Source organism: Trachinotus anak, unplaced genomic scaffold, assembly GCF_046630095.1.
Source record: "Trachinotus anak isolate AG129_WGS33_773 ecotype Australia unplaced genomic scaffold, CSIRO_AGI_Tana_v1 ptg000018l, whole genome shotgun sequence".
Classification (NCBI taxonomy): domain Eukaryota; kingdom Metazoa; phylum Chordata; class Actinopteri; order Carangiformes; family Carangidae; genus Trachinotus; species Trachinotus anak.
In genome coordinates, this window is record NW_027273869.1 from 2,063,911 (window position 1) to 2,082,693 (window position 18,783).

Consider the following 18,783-nt stretch of genomic DNA (forward strand, 5'->3'; position numbering starts at 1 on the left):
AGGAGCTGAGGTGCAGGCAAATGCAGCTCCACCATTCAGTTGTAAAGACGTCTTGACCTCTACATGGCAGTACGCGTCCCGGGCATTCAAACAAAGCTGGATACGGTGCGGAAAATTAGCCCTGCTGCCAACTTTGTGCCAGTTGCTTGCCTCTATATTGCAACAAAAATGAACCCCCTACGGCCCAAAAAATGCATTTTCCTCATTATCCTGCCCTTACAAAAGACTCATCTACAATGTGTTGCCTGAACACTTTGATTGGGAAAAAACGTTCAGGAAAAATAAGGAGAAATCAACAGACTCTGACGACTGGCGTTTACACTTGGCCTCAGGTGACCCCAGCAACTCTTAACGACTGTCATGACAACAATGGCCTTAATAGGCCGACCCCACACTTGGATAACAATGACCTGAATGACTGAGAATCCCTCACAGACAACAATGAATTGAGATTTAGTAGGACTCTGAGAGTAAACAATAAAAACCTACAATGTAGTTTCTGCGGTGGGATTCCCGTTGACCTCTTGCGTCAACCACACATACAGCTCAAAGTCTGTGCTTTCATTCTGTTGAGATGTTTCACAAATTTTCCTTTCCCACTGTTCCACCTACACAGTAAGCGGTGTCCGCTCACAGAGCGCTTTATTAGGAACACCTGTACACAATGCCTATTCATGCAATTATCCAATCAGCCAATGGTGTGGCAGCACTGCAATGCACGAATGCAGGAGAGCACATCAGGTTCCACTCCCGTCAGCCGAGGACAGAAATCTGAGTCTGCAGTGAGCACAGGCTTACCAAAACTGGGCAGCTGAGGGCTGGAAGAACGTAGCCTGGTCCGATAGAACACCATTTGTGCCGAGGCATGCGAAAGGATAGGGTCAGAATTTGGCACCGACAGCATGAATCTGTGGACCCAACCTGCCTGCTGGTGGTGGTGGCGGCATATTGGTGAGAGGAATGTTTTCTTGGCACTCTTTGGGTCGCTTAACACCAGTCAATCAACGTTTGAATGCCAAAGCCCGCCTGAGTATTGTTGCCGACAATGTGGACACCTTTTATCATTCAAGAAAAAGCTTGTAGGTTCAACAAAAGTCATGCCCCGTGTGAGGCTCGAACTCACGACCTTCAGATTATGAGACTGACGCGCTGCCTACTGCGCCAACGAGGCCCGCCAAGTAAGAAACGTAGATGAGAAAAATCGAGAAGCTGTCTCAATGTAATGCTGGCACAAAAGACAACTTGTCCTTCACCTAAAGGTAAGGATCCCATGCCTGAAGAAACACCAAAGTAATGTGCATTAGCAGAAAGCTGCTGCATCCAGTAACGGCATTGCCTACTATGATTCATGACGTGCCAAACTCTGACTGTTTTGAGAGCAGACCATGCCCAGGTGAAGCACAGTGTTCTTGATGAAGTGCGTGGGGCTGCATTGGCTGGGAATTGAACCCAAGGATCCCGCGTGGCAGACTAGGTTTCTGCCACTGAGCCATTAAAGCCTACCAGCACGTGACCTTTTATCACTGCACTCACAAGGCCCACTGAATGGCCCATTATACCCTGGCTCAACAGTTTGTGACAGGGCCAGACTGTGCAAGACTGTGAGTGTCTTGCAAGATCGATGGCCTGAACATGTCTGCCGCTATCTACGAACACTTTGGGTGTTCACTTTTGGTGGAAACTTTGGCAGCTTCAGGGGAATCACTTAGGAGGTACCTGCTTGTGTTTTCTACTAAAAGTTTAGGAATACCAGTAAAGATTAGATCACTGTCATGACAAGTAAGTCTTATGTAAGAAGACATACTTGCAAGCATTTTTTTGCTATCCAAGAGTACAATTATCCCCCAAAGACCCCACCGCTGGGCAATCTGACCAGGGCACATGAAAAAGTGCTTTGCATTGGCCGGGAATCGAACCCGGGCCTCCCGCGTGGCAGGCGAGAATTCTACCACTGAACCACCAATGCTCACGTGACCCCTATCCTATACCACGGCTCTCCGAGGGCCACGCCCTTTCCTTCTACACAAAGTCCATTTACCTCTCAAAGCATGTTTCTTCTGTGAAATCTGGCAGGCTCTCAGGCCCTTCACAGAGGAGCTGAGGTGCAGGCAAATGCAGCTCCACCATTCAGTTGTAAAGACGTCTTGACCTCTACATGGCAGTACGCGTCCCGGGCATTCAAACAAAGCTGGATACGGTGCGGAAAATTAGCCCTGCTGCCAACTTTGTGCCAGTTGCTTGCCTCTATATTGCAACAAAAATGAACCCCCTACGGCCCAAAAAATGCATTTTCCTCATTATCCTGCCCTTACAAAAGACTCATCTACAATGTGTTGCCTGAACACTTTGATTGGGAAAAAACGTTCAGGAAAAATAAGGAGAAATCAACAGACTCTGACGACTGGCGTTTACACTTGGCCTCAGGTGACCCCAACAACTCTTAACGACTGTCATGACAACAATGGCCTTAATAGGCCGACCCCACACTTGGATAACAATGACCTGAATGACTGAGAATCCCTCACAGACAACAATGAATTGAGATTTAGTAGGACTCTGAGAGTAAACAATAAAAACCTACAATGTAGTTTCTGCGGTGGGATTCCCGTTGACCTCTTGCGTCAACCACACATACAGCTCAAAGTCTGTGCTTTCATTCTGTTGAGATGTTTCACAAATTTTCCTTTCCCACTGTTCCACCTACACAGTAAGCGGTGTCCGCTCACAGAGCGCTTTATTAGGAACACCTGTACACAATGCCTATTCATGCAATTATCCAATCAGCCAATGGTGTGGCAGCACTGCAATGCACGAATGCAGGAGAGCACATCAGGTTCCACTCCCGTCAGCCGAGGACAGAAATCTGAGTCTGCAGTGAGCACAGGCTTACCAAAACTGGGCAGCTGAGGGCTGGAAGAACGTAGCCTGGTCCGATAGAACACCATTTGTGCCGAGGCATGCGAAAGGATAGGGTCAGAATTTGGCACCGACAGCATGAATCTGTGGACCCAACCTGCCTGCTGGTGGTGGTGGCGGCATATTGGTGAGAGGAATGTTTTCTTGGCACTCTTTGGGTCGCTTAACACCAGTCAATCAACGTTTGAATGCCAAAGCCCGCCTGAGTATTGTTGCCGACAATGTGGACACCTTTTATCATTCAAGAAAAAGCTTGTAGGTTCAACAAAAGTCATGCCCCGTGTGAGGCTCGAACTCACGACCTTCAGATTATGAGACTGACGCGCTGCCTACTGCGCCAACGAGGCCCGCCAAGTAAGAAACGTAGATGAGAAAAATCGAGAAGCTGTCTCAATGTAATGCTGGCACAAAAGACAACTTGTCCTTCACCTAAAGGTAAGGATCCCATGCCTGAAGAAACACCAAAGTAATGTGCATTAGCAGAAAGCTGCTGCATCCAGTAACGGCATTGCCTACTATGATTCATGACGTGCCAAACTCTGACTGTTTTGAGAGCAGACCATGCCCAGGTGAAGCACAGTGTTCTTGATGAAGTGCGTGGGGCTGCATTGGCTGGGAATTGAACCCAAGGATCCCGCGTGGCAGACTAGGTTTCTGCCACTGAGCCATTAAAGCCTACCAGCACGTGACCTTTTATCACTGCACTCACAAGGCCCACTGAATGGCCCATTATACCCTGGCTCAACAGTTTGTGACAGGGCCAGACTGTGCAAGACTGTGAGTGTCTTGCAAGATCGATGGCCTGAACATGTCTGCCGCTATCTACGAACACTTTGGGTGTTCACTTTTGGTGGAAACTTTGGCAGCTTCAGGGGAATCACTTAGGAGGTACCTGCTTGTGTTTTCTACTAAAAGTTTAGGAATACCAGTAAAGATTAGATCACTGTCATGACAAGTAAGTCTTATGTAAGAAGACATACTTGCAAGCATTTTTTTGCTATCCAAGAGTACAATTATCCCCCAAAGACCCCACCGCTGGGCAATCTGACCAGGGCACATGAAAAAGTGCTTTGCATTGGCCGGGAATCGAACCCGGGCCTCCCGCGTGGCAGGCGAGAATTCTACCACTGAACCACCAATGCTCACGTGACCCCTATCCTATACCACGGCTCTCCGAGGGCCACGCCCTTTCCTTCTACACAAAGTCCATTTACCTCTCAAAGCATGTTTCTTCTGTGAAATCTGGCAGGCTCTCAGGCCCTTCACAGAGGAGCTGAGGTGCAGGCAAATGCAGCTCCACCATTCAGTTGTAAAGACGTCTTGACCTCTACATGGCAGTACGCGTCCCGGGCATTCAAACAAAGCTGGATACGGTGCGGAAAATTAGCCCTGCTGCCAACTTTGTGCCAGTTGCTTGCCTCTATATTGCAACAAAAATGAACCCCCTACGGCCCAAAAAATGCATTTTCCTCATTATCCTGCCCTTACAAAAGACTCATCTACAATGTGTTGCCTGAACACTTTGATTGGGAAAAAACGTTCAGGAAAAATAAGGAGAAATCAACAGACTCTGACGACTGGCGTTTACACTTGGCCTCAGGTGACCCCAACAACTCTTAACGACTGTCATGACAACAATGGCCTTAATAGGCCGACCCCACACTTGGATAACAATGACCTGAATGACTGAGAATCCCTCACAGACAACAATGAATTGAGATTTAGTAGGACTCTGAGAGTAAACAATAAAAACCTACAATGTAGTTTCTGCGGTGGGATTCCCGTTGACCTCTTGCGTCAACCACACATACAGCTCAAAGTCTGTGCTTTCATTCTGTTGAGATGTTTCACAAATTTTCCTTTCCCACTGTTCCACCTACACAGTAAGCGGTGTCCGCTCACAGAGCGCTTTATTAGGAACACCTGTACACAATGCCTATTCATGCAATTATCCAATCAGCCAATGGTGTGGCAGCACTGCAATGCACGAATGCAGGAGAGCACATCAGGTTCCACTCCCGTCAGCCGAGGACAGAAATCTGAGTCTGCAGTGAGCACAGGCTTACCAAAACTGGGCAGCTGAGGGCTGGAAGAACGTAGCCTGGTCCGATAGAACACCATTTGTGCCGAGGCATGCGAAAGGATAGGGTCAGAATTTGGCACCGACAGCATGAATCTGTGGACCCAACCTGCCTGCTGGTGGTGGTGGCGGCATATTGGTGAGAGGAATGTTTTCTTGGCACTCTTTGGGTCGCTTAACACCAGTCAATCAACGTTTGAATGCCAAAGCCCGCCTGAGTATTGTTGCCGACAATGTGGACACCTTTTATCATTCAAGAAAAAGCTTGTAGGTTCAACAAAAGTCATGCCCCGTGTGAGGCTCGAACTCACGACCTTCAGATTATGAGACTGACGCGCTGCCTACTGCGCCAACGAGGCCCGCCAAGTAAGAAACGTAGATGAGAAAAATCGAGAAGCTGTCTCAATGTAATGCTGGCACAAAAGACAACTTGTCCTTCACCTAAAGGTAAGGATCCCATGCCTGAAGAAACACCAAAGTAATGTGCATTAGCAGAAAGCTGCTGCATCCAGTAACGGCATTGCCTACTATGATTCATGACGTGCCAAACTCTGACTGTTTTGAGAGCAGACCATGCCCAGGTGAAGCACAGTGTTCTTGATGAAGTGCGTGGGGCTGCATTGGCTGGGAATTGAACCCAAGGATCCCGCGTGGCAGACTAGGTTTCTGCCACTGAGCCATTAAAGCCTACCAGCACGTGACCTTTTATCACTGCACTCACAAGGCCCACTGAATGGCCCATTATACCCTGGCTCAACAGTTTGTGACAGGGCCAGACTGTGCAAGACTGTGAGTGTCTTGCAAGATCGATGGCCTGAACATGTCTGCCGCTATCTACGAACACTTTGGGTGTTCACTTTTGGTGGAAACTTTGGCAGCTTCAGGGGAATCACTTAGGAGGTACCTGCTTGTGTTTTCTACTAAAAGTTTAGGAATACCAGTAAAGATTAGATCACTGTCATGACAAGTAAGTCTTATGTAAGAAGACATACTTGCAAGCATTTTTTTGCTATCCAAGAGTACAATTATCCCCCAAAGACCTCACCGCTGGGCAATCTGACCAGGGCACATGAAAAAGTGCTTTGCATTGGCCGGGAATCGAACCCGGGCCTCCCGCGTGGCAGGCGAGAATTCTACCACTGAACCACCAATGCTCACGTGACCCCTATCCTATACCACGGCTCTCCGAGGGCCACGCCCTTTCCTTCTACACAAAGTCCATTTACCTCTCAAAGCATGTTTCTTCTGTGAAATCTGGCAGGCTCTCAGGCCCTTCACAGAGGAGCTGAGGTGCAGGCAAATGCAGCTCCACCATTCAGTTGTAAAGACGTCTTGACCTCTACATGGCAGTACGCGTCCCGGGCATTCAAACAAAGCTGGATACGGTGCGGAAAATTAGCCCTGCTGCCAACTTTGTGCCAGTTGCTTGCCTCTATATTGCAACAAAAATGAACCCCCTACGGCCCAAAAAATGCATTTTCCTCATTATCCTGCCCTTACAAAAGACTCATCTACAATGTGTTGCCTGAACACTTTGATTGGGAAAAAACGTTCAGGAAAAATAAGGAGAAATCAACAGACTCTGACGACTGGCGTTTACACTTGGCCTCAGGTGACCCCAGCAACTCTTAACGACTGTCATGACAACAATGGCCTTAATAGGCCGACCCCACACTTGGATAACAATGACCTGAATGACTGAGAATCCCTCACAGACAACAATGAATTGAGATTTAGTAGGACTCTGAGAGTAAACAATAAAAACCTACAATGTAGTTTCTGTGGTGGGATTCCCGTTGACCTCTTGCGTCAACCACACATACAGCTCAAAGTCTGTGCTTTCATTCTGTTGAGATGTTTCACAAATTTTCCTTTCCCACTGTTCCACCTACACAGTAAGCGGTGTCCGCTCACAGAGCGCTTTATTAGGAACACCTGTACACAATGCCTATTCATGCAATTATCCAATCAGCCAATGGTGTGGCAGCACTGCAATGCACGAATGCAGGAGAGCACATCAGGTTCCACTCCCGTCAGCCGAGGACAGAAATCTGAGTCTGCAGTGAGCACAGGCTTACCAAAACTGGGCAGCTGAGGGCTGGAAGAACGTAGCCTGGTCCGATAGAACACCATTTGTGCCGAGGCATGCGAAAGGATAGGGTCAGAATTTGGCACCGACAGCATGAATCTGTGGACCCAACCTGCCTGCTGGTGGTGGTGGCGGCATATTGGTGAGAGGAATGTTTTCTTGGCACTCTTTGGGTCGCTTAACACCAGTCAATCAACGTTTGAATGCCAAAGCCCGCCTGAGTATTGTTGCCGACAATGTGGACACCTTTTATCATTCAAGAAAAAGCTTGTAGGTTCAACAAAAGTCATGCCCCGTGTGAGGCTCGAACTCACGACCTTCAGATTATGAGACTGACGCGCTGCCTACTGCGCCAACGAGGCCCGCCAAGTAAGAAACGTAGATGAGAAAAATCGAGAAGCTGTCTCAATGTAATGCTGGCACAAAAGACAACTAGTCCTTCACCTAAAGGTAAGGATCCCATGCCTGAAGAAACACCAAAGTAATGTGCATTAGCAGAAAGCTGCTGCATCCAGTAACGGCATTGCCTACTATGATTCATGACGTGCCAAACTCTGACTGTTTTGAGAGCAGACCATGCCCAGGTGAAGCACAGTGTTCTTGATGAAGTGCGTGGGGCTGCATTGGCTGGGAATTGAACCCAAGGATCCCGCGTGGCAGACTAGGTTTCTGCCACTGAGCCATTAAAGCCTACCAGCACGTGACCTTTTATCACTGCACTCACAAGGCCCACTGAATGGCCCATTATACCCTGGCTCAACAGTTTGTGACAGGGCCAGACTGTGCAAGACTGTGAGTGTCTTGCAAGATCGATGGCCTGAACATGTCTGCCGCTATCTACGAACACTTTGGGTGTTCACTTTTGGTGGAAACTTTGGCAGCTTCAGGGGAATCACTTAGGAGGTACCTGCTTGTGTTTTCTACTAAAAGTTTAGGAATACCAGTAAAGATTAGATCACTGTCATGACAAGTAAGTCTTATGTAAGAAGACATACTTGCAAGCATTTTTTTGCTATCCAAGAGTACAATTATCCCCCAAAGACCCCACCGCTGGGCAATCTGACCAGGGCACATGAAAAAGTGCTTTGCATTGGCCGGGAATCGAACCCGGGCCTCCCACGTGGCAGGCGAGAATTCTACCACTGAACCACCAATGCTCACGTGACCCCTATCCTATACCACGGCTCTCCGAGGGCCACGCCCTTTCCTTCTACACAAAGTCCATTTACCTCTCAAAGCATGTTTCTTCTGTGAAATCTGGCAGGCTCTCAGGCCCTTCACAGAGGAGCTGAGGTGCAGGCAAATGCAGCTCCACCATTCAGTTGTAAAGACGTCTTGACCTCTACATGGCAGTACGCGTCCCGGGCATTCAAACAAAGCTGGATACGGTGCGGAAAATTAGCCCTGCTGCCAACTTTGTGCCAGTTGCTTGCCTCTATATTGCAACAAAAATGAACCCCCTACGGCCCAAAAAATGCATTTTCCTCATTATCCTGCCCTTACAAAAGACTCATCTACAATGTGTTGCCTGAACACTTTGATTGGGAAAAAACGTTCAGGAAAAATAAGGAGAAATCAACAGACTCTGACGACTGGCGTTTACACTTGGCCTCAGGTGACCCCAGCAACTCTTAACGACTGTCATGACAACAATGGCCTTAATAGGCCGACCCCACACTTGGATAACAATGACCTGAATGACTGAGAATCCCTCACAGACAACAATGAATTGAGATTTAGTAGGACTCTGAGAGTAAACAATAAAAACCTACAATGTAGTTTCTGCGGTGGGATTCCCGTTGACCTCTTGCGTCAACCACACATACAGCTCAAAGTCTGTGCTTTCATTCTGTTGAGATGTTTCACAAATTTTCCTTTCCCACTGTTCCACCTACACAGTAAGCGGTGTCCGCTCACAGAGCGCTTTATTAGGAACACCTGTACACAATGCCTATTCATGCAATTATCCAATCAGCCAATGGTGTGGCAGCACTGCAATGCACGAATGCAGGAGAGCACATCAGGTTCCACTCCCGTCAGCCGAGGACAGAAATCTGAGTCTGCAGTGAGCACAGGCTTACCAAAACTGGGCAGCTGAGGGCTGGAAGAACGTAGCCTGGTCCGATAGAACACCATTTGTGCCGAGGCATGCGAAAGGATAGGGTCAGAATTTGGCACCGACAGCATGAATCTGTGGACCCAACCTGCCTGCTGGTGGTGGTGGCGGCATATTGGTGAGAGGAATGTTTTCTTGGCACTCTTTGGGTCGCTTAACACCAGTCAATCAACGTTTGAATGCCAAAGCCCGCCTGAGTATTGTTGCCGACAATGTGGACACCTTTTATCATTCAAGAAAAAGCTTGTAGGTTCAACAAAAGTCATGCCCCGTGTGAGGCTCGAACTCACGACCTTCAGATTATGAGACTGACGCGCTGCCTACTGCGCCAACGAGGCCCGCCAAGTAAGAAACGTAGATGAGAAAAATCGAGAAGCTGTCTCAATGTAATGCTGGCACAAAAGACAACTTGTCCTTCACCTAAAGGTAAGGATCCCATGCCTGAAGAAACACCAAAGTAATGTGCATTAGCAGAAAGCTGCTGCATCCAGTAACGGCATTGCCTACTATGATTCATGACGTGCCAAACTCTGACTGTTTTGAGAGCAGACCATGCCCAGGTGAAGCACAGTGTTCTTGATGAAGTGCGTGGGGCTGCATTGGCTGGGAATTGAACCCAAGGATCCCGCGTGGCAGACTAGGTTCTGCCACTGAGCCATTAAAGCCTACCAGCACGTGACCTTTTATCACTGCACTCACAAGGACCACTGAATGGCCCATTATACCCTGGCTCAACAGTTTGTGACAGGGCCAGACTGTGCAAGACTGTGAGTGTCTTGCAAGATCGATGGCCTGAACATGTCTGCCGCTATCTACGAACACTTTGGGTGTTCACTTTTGGTGGAAACTTTGGCAGCTTCAGGGGAATCACTTAGGAGGTACCTGCTTGTGTTTTCTACTAAAAGTTTAGGAATACCAGTAAAGATTAGATCACTGTCATGACAAGTAAGTCTTATGTAAGAAGACATACTTGCAAGCATTTTTTTGCTATCCAAGAGTACAATTATCCCCCAAAGACCCCACCGCTGGGCAATCTGACCAGGGCACATGAAAAAGTGCTTTGCATTGGCCGGGAATCGAACCCGGGCCTCCCGCGTGGCAGGCGAGAATTCTACCACTGAACCACCAATGCTCACGTGACCCCTATCCTATACCACGGCTCTCCGAGGGCCACGCCCTTTCCTTCTACACAAAGTCCATTTACCTCTCAAAGCATGTTTCTTCTGTGAAATCTGGCAGGCTCTCAGGCCCTTCACAGAGGAGCTGAGGTGCAGGCAAATGCAGCTCCACCATTCAGTTGTAAAGACGTCTTGACCTCTACATGGCAGTACGCGTCCCGGGCATTCAAACAAAGCTGGATACGGTGCGGAAAATTAGCCCAGTTCTTGTTGTTGTGTTGTTAGTTCACTGTAAACTTTCTACTATTACTGTTTATACTCTGTGCACGACGACACTTCAGTTAGCAAAGCTAACACTGGCTATAGTTGCAACGTCAAGTTTACTTAACTGAGTTATGTAAAACGCTTGCGTTGTTTATTTATTTAGCACCTATGTCTCTAGGGTTTTTTTTTATGTTAAATGCAACATACAGTACAACGTATTACGTGTGCTTTACTGGTAGATTTGAAATAGAATCATGGTTTACATTAAACATTTATCTGAGTGTGGTGGAGGAAACAGATAGATTGAGTAAACACTGGAGATATACTATACATTACTTTTTAGACCTATGTTCCAGCTGTTGTATATACTTTTAGACAAATTTATACATATTTTTATATATTTTTACATATTCCTATGCCCATATAATGCACTATTTTATATACTTATTTATATTTAATATTTTTGTTTTAGTATAATTATAAATAAACAAGTTTGTATATATTTCTGATTCTGATAATGTGCTGACAGTAAAAGGACCACTGCTGATATTTATTTAAACTTCCTAATCCCTGTCTATGATGGATAAATATACAACAGGACTCAATCTTTTTTAATGGCAGGCAAAATGCACAAGCAAGACTTTTTCCCTGGGAGAATCAGTGTTGTGTTTCGCAAGGGACCACTTGGATATCTCTGAGATCCAAGATCCCACCGAAGCTGCCAGACTGATAAAGAGCAACCCATCTCTACAGGACAGGTCTGCACCTGTAAAGGAGGAGCTGGTCCAACAGAACGCCCTCACTTTGGTCCGTCAGAGAGGAGGGGATGCCTCAGACAGAACAGAGGTGCTTGGAGAATACATCCTGCAGTTTGGAAAATAAAATAAACAAGCCAGTTGCAACAACAACAGCAGCATCAGAGGACGACCAGCTGGTTGGTTTTGGCTCTTGTGTAAACTGCACCTGGAGAGAGATTTGGGACAGCAGGGACGATGGCTTTGCAGCCTTCATACTGAGGAAAAGCTGCACTCCAGGCACGAAGATGCACAAGCTGCAACAATACCTGCAGAAGAAGCAGCACACCTCTCTGATGACACACACGTCACATAATCCTGCTGAAGCCATGGGTGGGTCTTGTTTTTCTTTCTTTTTTTTTTCATTCAAAACGCTGTACAAGGTGTCAAGGAAGCCAAAGTACTTTACTACACCTAAGGATAAAAATTTTAATAATTTCAGTCGTGATTTTATGGACATGACCCTGAGACGTATTTTTCTAATATTGTAATTCTTTTGTGTTTGTATCACAGAAATAGTTGAAGATGAAGAGCTGGAGAGAGCGATGCTGAGTATTTCTCCTACCAAACCATGTGTGCATTGCATGTTTTGTTCTCAAACCCATTCAAAAATCTTTCTCAATTCAGTTTGTTTGCCATGAAATGGATATTCCATATTAAATATATTTGATCTTTTTTCATTTTTTATGTGTTTTACAGCTGCTGCTGCTGCTGCTGCTGCTACAACACCGTGAGCGTCAACTGCCAGACGATGACAGGCTTCAGGAACAGAAAGAGGTTCTTAACCGAAACTGTCCTGCATCAGTGGACAACTCTGGGACCATGAACAATTTTCCAAACCGACTTGACCGACTGAAATGTTCTCATGTTGATCGCATTCTGGTTGTGTTTGTGTTCTGGTGTTCTGCTTGTTATCCTCATCACGATGAATTGATACCACTCATCATGAGGGTAAGTATCAAGCCTTATTTTCTTACGTGGTTGAAATGGGGAAGAACTGCTGGTTACTAAAACTTGAATGCATGTGTTTGTGAGTTGTTGAGTGCCATGTTGATTCCCCTGCTCAGGCCAAACAGTTATTACTGTGACAATTGAATACTGACTGATTAAAATGTAAATCTAAGAAACACTAAAATGCACATTGTTGTAAACACTACATTATGTATTATTTTACTGTATAAGATAAGCAGGTGAAGTAACAAATGGGTGACCTTTGTTTTTACCAACACCAGTTTTTGTAAATTGCCAAAATATAAATGACTGACATGACTTTCTCTGTTGCAGCACCATGTGCTACACTGTCTGCACCAGCTGCACCGGCTTCAGAGGTGGATGGTAAATACATCATATTTTTCTATTTATCAATTTAAACCTTGTTTGTCTGTAATATTTACTGTCAATTATTTCTGTTACACCCAAACCCAGGAGTCATTACTTTTACCTCCCTTCCCTCCCTGCAGCCTCAGCTCTACTATCTATAAAGAGACCTGTGCCCATTCCTCGGGAACTGTTGTGCCTTATGCCGGAAACAGCAGATCCCCTGCCCACAGAGACACCTGTCACGGTACCGGGTATGTACTGGTTTAACTATATTCACATCTCAAAAATATCCATGTAGAGGCCATCATAACTGTTTTTGTTCCTGTTGTCATAAATCAGATACAGCATCATGTTAACTTCCTCTAAAGATGATTGTAGCCAGCAGTCTGCGCGCAGCTTTCTGACTTACAAGGGTTTACACTGTAGAGGCTTACTGTCATATATCCTTCTTTCTTTTTCTTATTGTGAATAACAATGAATATTTAATATTTTCCGTGACAGTGACAATTTCAGTTTCTGTTGAGACATCTGCAGTGACCAGTCAACTGCCAACTGTCTTAAAATTTTTTGTAATTGGTTGTGTGCATACTAAAGTGATACAATCAAGTCAGACACAGAATCTTAATAATTTACTTTGTGTTTGTTCTTGTCTGACTAGGTCAGCCATTACCACCTGTCCCCAGTCATCCTCCTCCACTGCTTCCTGCTTATGACCAGGATATCAGCCACTGGAACTGTTCACATCAGCAGAAGATCTGGATGAAGACAGAACTGGAATCCATGGGTCTCTGGCCAGGTGCCATCCCTGTGAGCAACCCTATGAAGATGCTGACATTGTGGCGTTTCTCTCCCCAGCCAGAATTAATTGACAGCATCTCTGAGCTTCCATCCACAAAGTACTTTCAGCTCCATCCCTTTTTCATATGGAAGCCAGAGAATGATAACTTAATGGGAAGGCTGAGGAACAACTACACCTTGCCATGCATTGAAGGTTGCATTCACCTGAAGTTGTCTCTGCAGGTGTTGGTAGACCTGGTGTGATTGTTGGCATCACTGGACAGTTTTACCTGTTGTCATCCAGGCTGTGCTGCAAAGTTTGCCGCAAGAGGTGATATGCTGACTGTGGCTAGAGAAACTTCCAAAGAGGTTTACAAGCGTGTTGCCAGTGATACTGACCTACAAGAAGGCCATCTGTAAATCTATCTTGGATGGACTCAGGCGCACAGGTAACTCACCCACAGACATGGCGAACCAGATCACAGAGATGATGCATCTGAAATATGAACGTGCCAACCTGGCCTACCTCCTCAGCTGCCAAAACATCATGGATGGTGAGGCAGGAAAGTATGGCCAAAAAAACATCACGCAGTTCATGAGACAGGAAACCAAGCCAGCTCCCTGTGGAGAGTATGGTGATTCAGATGGCTGGAATGGGATCTCTTTGTCTGCACACTACCTGACTGACTGCCTATTGCATGAGTACCAGCACCAGGAGAGCGCCATCAAAAAACTGCTGCAGGGCACCTTTGGACAGGCTTTCTGCACAGACCACACCCGTAAAGTTGCCAGAAAGGTCACCTTTTCATCTGGGACTATGTCATCATATGCAGTGATGAATGAAAATTGGATGATCCTTTCATGGGTGATGGTGCAGTCTGAGACAGAGAAGTCACTGGGGCCCATGTACGAGGGACTGGCTACCTGCTACAGCACCGCAGGCATAGAGAAGGCCCAATACCAGTGGATCAATAGGTAAGTAAATAATTACAGCTTACATTGCTTTTTATATTCCATGTTGTATTCATTTTGGCACACAAGAATAATTATTATAATATCATTAATATCATTATTATTACTGAATACACTGGAATAGAAACAGTGATTGATATGACTGCTTTAACATTCTTGGGTCTTCTTTTCTCTCTGTTTTGTGTTTCAGGGATTGCTGTGCAGCATTTAAGGTGGCAGAATCTGGTGCAGGAGAGCATCTGAACTGGGACGCTTGGCACCAAGGCCTGCACCCATTAGTCTATCAAAGGTTAACAAAAATGCGTGACATGCACCCTGAGTTCACTGGTTTGAATCTCGTTCATTTCCATCTGATTGTGATCACAAACACCAATAAATATGTATGGTAGCAACTAAAATAATGTGAAGCAGGCCTAACAAAGAACCAAACTAAGGACCATATGTGGTAATGAAAGCACCGAGTATGACAAATATAATCATTATTGTTAATTACATCGTTTGGGTTGAAGTAGTTGTAATAATTTAAATAAGAGGAAGAAGACAAGTAAGAAGATGAATCAAAACAAAGATATCTGAACTCATTATATGCTCCCTCTGGGAAACATTATTAGGAGGCGCCAGATGAATTTCCATTGTTACGCAGATGACACCCAGCTGTACTTATCCATGAAGCCAGGTGAGACTAACCAGATAGCCAAGCTTCAGGTGTGTCTTAAGGACATAAAAACCTGGATGACCACTAATTTCTTACTCTTAAATTCAGACAAAACTGAAGTTATTGTAATTGGCCCAAAACACCTCAGAGATACACTATGTGATAATATACTGACTTTGGATGACATCACCTTGGCCTCCAGTGCTACAGTCAGAAACCTTGGTGTCATTTTTGACCAGGACTTGTCCTTTACTTCACATATAAAGCAAGTCTCTAGGACAGCCTTCTTCCACCTGCGCAATATTGCTAAAATCAGACCCATTCTATGTCTAAAGGATGCTGAAAAACTAGTTCATGCATTTGTTCCCTCAAGACTGGACTACTGTAACTCTTTATTGTCAGGATGTCCCAATAATTCAGTAAAAAGCCTCCAACTGATCCAGAATGCGGCAGCACGAGTACTGACAGGAACTAGGAAACGGGATCACATCTCTCCTGTGTTAGCCTCTCTGCATTGGCTCCCTGTAAACTCTAGAATCGAATTTAAAATCCTCCTCCTCACCTACAAAGCCATTCATGGTCAGGCACCATCGTACCTTGGAGAGCTCACAGTTCCCTATTTTCCCAATAGGACACTTCGCTCTCTAAATGCAGGTCAACTTGTGGTTCCCAGAGTTTGTAAGAGTAGAATGGGGGGCAGAGCCTTCAGCTATCAGGCTCCTCTCCTGTGGAACCAGCTCCCAGTGTGGGTTCGGGAGGCAGACACCCTCTCTACCTTTAAGATCAGGCTTAAAACGGTCTTGTTTAGTAAAGCTTATAGTTAGGGCTGGCTCGGGTATGTCCTGACTCGGGTATGTCACACGCAAATTTTGATGTAAGGATGCAAGGGAACTGCATCCTATGGCCAATGTCAAGCTGGGAGACGATGCCATGGCTCCAGCTGATGACTTTCCGCTTGCATCTTCGACAGGCTAGGTACTCAGATGCCACAAAGTACATCTTTCCCACAGCCACCATCTGCCTGATCTTCTGATGCAGGCCAGCTGAGGTCAGTAGGTCTTTGTGACAGTCTGGATGCGGACAGGTCAGCTTGACTCGCCAGAGCTTTTGTGGCATCCAGAGCAGCAGGGAATGGCCAAAGTAATTCTCTAATGGAGGAGAATTACTGGTCCTTAGTGGTACCTGTGGAGGATACCACCAAAGTTTGTCCACCCTGCTGTAGTCCAGTTCAGGATGTCCCTGTGCTGTCCACCTGAACAGGGCCTTCGATACCCACTTTTGGTCCACTTCAGGCAAGGTGTGTATCCAGCCAGCTGGAAGACAGACTCGTTGTGCTGGAAATAAACAAAAAAATAGAATTAAACAAATCCAAACTTACTTAACTTTCTTTTATTATCCCAGGAAAGGAAATTTGTTAAATTTCTAAAAAGTAAATAAAATAAATGATCAGGACCAGTACCACTCACAGACCAGCAAACTTTGCAGTAGTTAATATTGTTTTGTATATTTTCAATGAGTAGATACATATGTGCCACATGTGCCTCCTCATACCAAATTGCCTCTGCCAGCAGTGTGCTTTCATCTAGCTCAGCAGACACAGAGAGGCTGTTGAGGGTGGCCGAAGGCCCTGTGGTCACCTCAGTGGATACCATCGGGTTGGGGAGGGTGGCTGAGGGTCCTGCAGCTGACTCAGTGGACACCGTCGGGTTGGTGAGGGTGGCTGAGAGTCCTGCGGCTGCCTCAGTGGACACCGTCGGGTTGGTGATGGTGGCTGAGGGTCCTGCGGCTGCCTCAGTGGACACCGTCGGGTTGGTGAGGGTGGGTGATGGCCGTGTATGTGCCTGGTTAAAGCTAAAACACAAAAGCATGACAAACAGATAAGCATCATGAGTAGTGAACAGCAATAAATATTAAACATAAATAACTAAATGTGTTATAAAAATAAATGTTTGCTTACAAGATTTGGATTTGAGGGGAGAAACCAGCCTTTGTACACTTTTGCTCAGGATATTCTGGTTAGGCAGCCTCCTAACCAAGAGAGAGCGAAGAGAAGAGGTGGCAGCGTGCTTAGGGGCTGGAGAGAGCTGGGTGGTGGCAACATGCTGCTGAATGGGTGGAGAGAGCTGGGTGGTGGCAACCTGCTGAGTGGGTGCAGCCAGCTGGGTGGTGGCAGCGTGCTTGGGAGTTTTCTCAGCATATTGCTCTTCCTTCATGGCAATGGCAATTCTGCCAGAAGGAAAGAGCTCAATGTACTCCCTGAAACACGCTTTGTTGTGGGCATGGTCTTTGGATTCTCTGCTTCCTCCTAAGAGGTCCCTCTTCATTGCTGCCACCAGGTAAGCAGCATATCCCAAGGCATTTTCAGCCAACCATCTGAAGGTCTGCCCACGATAAACACCAAACTGGATTTCAAAGAAACCCAGCAGGTGTTTCCTGTTTGATGGATCTCCATGGTGCTGAATTAAAGCGTTTCTGGCCTTGTCCAGCACTCCCTCTGGGGACATGGTTTGCGTCCACGGCTTTCCTTTGTTGCTTTCCTTCACCTTCAATTGTGTCTGTAAGATTTAGACTGCCATCAGCCTGTCTCCTGAAGCAAGGTTCCATCTAAATTAAAAAATGAAAATATAAAGAACACAGAGACACAGGTTTAATTACATTAACTCATGGTTACACTGTAATGTGGACTTTATGTCATGCTCAAGGTATATTTTTCACCCAGCCTCAAAATGTCAGATTACATCCCAGGATCACTATAAGTCAGAGGTAAAGCATTATAGGGGAGTGATATGTACTAACACAAGTATTATATACCATTAACCACAGCTAAGCACAAAAGAGGATTTAATAATTAAGGGGTAGTGGATGAGGAACCCCCACTGGACTGGAGCGGTCTGCCTTCCTCTCACAAAATAAGTTCAGTAGTGGAAGTACTGTGTTTCAAGTGAACAAATGTTCATTTAAGTAAAACATTTTTTACTTAAATGAAACTACACAAGTATAAGCATCAAAATATACTTTAAGTACTAAGAGAAAAATTGTTCATTATGCAGAATGGTCCTTTGAGGAGTAATGTATATGTTATTTTGTATTATAATCTGAATCTGCATAAAATAACATGGCTATATTCTTGTAAAGCACATGTCGCAAATTTGTACTTAAGTACAGTACTTTCCACCACTTTATTAGACAGTCTAATCTATGTATTCACTCGTTTACAAGAAACATTTGTATTATCCATGTGCTAAAGTAAAATGCAATAATAATGCTAACAAACTGACCACGGAAACGTTACAGTATTACTGTCATCAACAGGTAGGGTAGTCTGTCAGTCATCTGTACCAACGTTAAATTAATTTTCTACCGACATAGCTATGATAAAGGCTAATATTAGCATGAAATCACAGACTTGCTGTCGGAAAAGCAAACCGTTTACAGTGACGGGACTGGTAATGTTAGTGTTATTAGCTAGTCATTACGTTACTGAGCCAGGGGTTACTCGATAAAAAAAAACATATGTATATATAAATGTTTTGTTTGTTTTTTATTTGTGAATGTATTCATATTGTCAAAAGCCATAAAATATTGACTTATGTTCGAAATGCCGGTAAGAAGTTCAACGGTATTACGTCCTTTTCATTGTCTTTCGCCAGCCGGGTAACGTAAGACCGCCTCCGGGCAGTCA

General features: G+C 45.5%; 1 protein-coding gene and 10 non-coding genes across 11 annotated transcripts; 1 reads left to right on the forward strand and 10 right to left on the reverse strand.

Moving 5' to 3' along the window:
- Window positions 1-1,098: 1,098 nt before the first annotated feature.
- On the reverse strand, window positions 1,099-1,171 carry trnam-cau (transfer RNA methionine (anticodon CAU)). Its single transcript has one exon. It is a non-coding gene; the product is annotated as a tRNA-Met (tRNA).
- Window positions 1,172-1,895: 724 nt separating this feature from the next.
- trnag-gcc (transfer RNA glycine (anticodon GCC)) lies at window positions 1,896-1,966 on the reverse strand. Its single transcript has one exon. It is a non-coding gene; the product is annotated as a tRNA-Gly (tRNA).
- A 1,224-nt stretch (window positions 1,967-3,190) lies between these two features.
- trnam-cau (transfer RNA methionine (anticodon CAU)) lies at window positions 3,191-3,263 on the reverse strand. Its single transcript has one exon. It is a non-coding gene; the product is annotated as a tRNA-Met (tRNA).
- A 724-nt stretch (window positions 3,264-3,987) lies between these two features.
- trnag-gcc (transfer RNA glycine (anticodon GCC)) lies at window positions 3,988-4,058 on the reverse strand. The gene has a single exon. It is a non-coding gene; the product is annotated as a tRNA-Gly (tRNA).
- A 1,224-nt stretch (window positions 4,059-5,282) lies between these two features.
- Window positions 5,283-5,355, reverse strand: trnam-cau (transfer RNA methionine (anticodon CAU)). The gene has a single exon. It is a non-coding gene; the product is annotated as a tRNA-Met (tRNA).
- Window positions 5,356-6,079: 724 nt separating this feature from the next.
- Window positions 6,080-6,150, reverse strand: trnag-gcc (transfer RNA glycine (anticodon GCC)). The gene has a single exon. It is a non-coding gene; the product is annotated as a tRNA-Gly (tRNA).
- A 1,224-nt stretch (window positions 6,151-7,374) lies between these two features.
- Window positions 7,375-7,447, reverse strand: trnam-cau (transfer RNA methionine (anticodon CAU)). The gene has a single exon. It is a non-coding gene; the product is annotated as a tRNA-Met (tRNA).
- Window positions 7,448-8,171: 724 nt separating this feature from the next.
- Window positions 8,172-8,242, reverse strand: trnag-gcc (transfer RNA glycine (anticodon GCC)). The gene has a single exon. It is a non-coding gene; the product is annotated as a tRNA-Gly (tRNA).
- Window positions 8,243-9,466: 1,224 nt separating this feature from the next.
- Window positions 9,467-9,539, reverse strand: trnam-cau (transfer RNA methionine (anticodon CAU)). Its single transcript has one exon. It is a non-coding gene; the product is annotated as a tRNA-Met (tRNA).
- A 723-nt stretch (window positions 9,540-10,262) lies between these two features.
- trnag-gcc (transfer RNA glycine (anticodon GCC)) lies at window positions 10,263-10,333 on the reverse strand. Its single transcript has one exon. It is a non-coding gene; the product is annotated as a tRNA-Gly (tRNA).
- Window positions 10,334-11,942: 1,609 nt separating this feature from the next.
- Window positions 11,943-15,436, forward strand: LOC139635233 (uncharacterized). The gene is made up of 3 exons (XM_071502350.1): window positions 11,943-12,712; window positions 12,838-14,449; window positions 14,637-15,436. The coding sequence occupies exons 2-3, from the start codon at window positions 13,941-13,943 to the stop codon at window positions 14,833-14,835; spliced, it is 708 nt and encodes a 235-aa protein (XP_071358451.1). The 5' UTR covers window positions 11,943-12,712; window positions 12,838-13,940; the 3' UTR covers window positions 14,836-15,436.
- The last annotated feature ends 3,347 nt before the right edge of the window (window positions 15,437-18,783 follow it).

Bases quoted from the DNA above. Each gene is read 5' to 3' on its own strand.
- LOC139635233 (XM_071502350.1), top strand. From the start codon at position 13,941: ATGGCGAACCAGATCACAGAGATGATGCATCTGAAATATGAACGTGCC. The intron at 14,450-14,636 runs GTAAGTAAATAA...TTTGTGTTTCAG, and splicing joins CAATACCAGTGGATCAATAG to GGATTGCTGTGCAGCATTTA.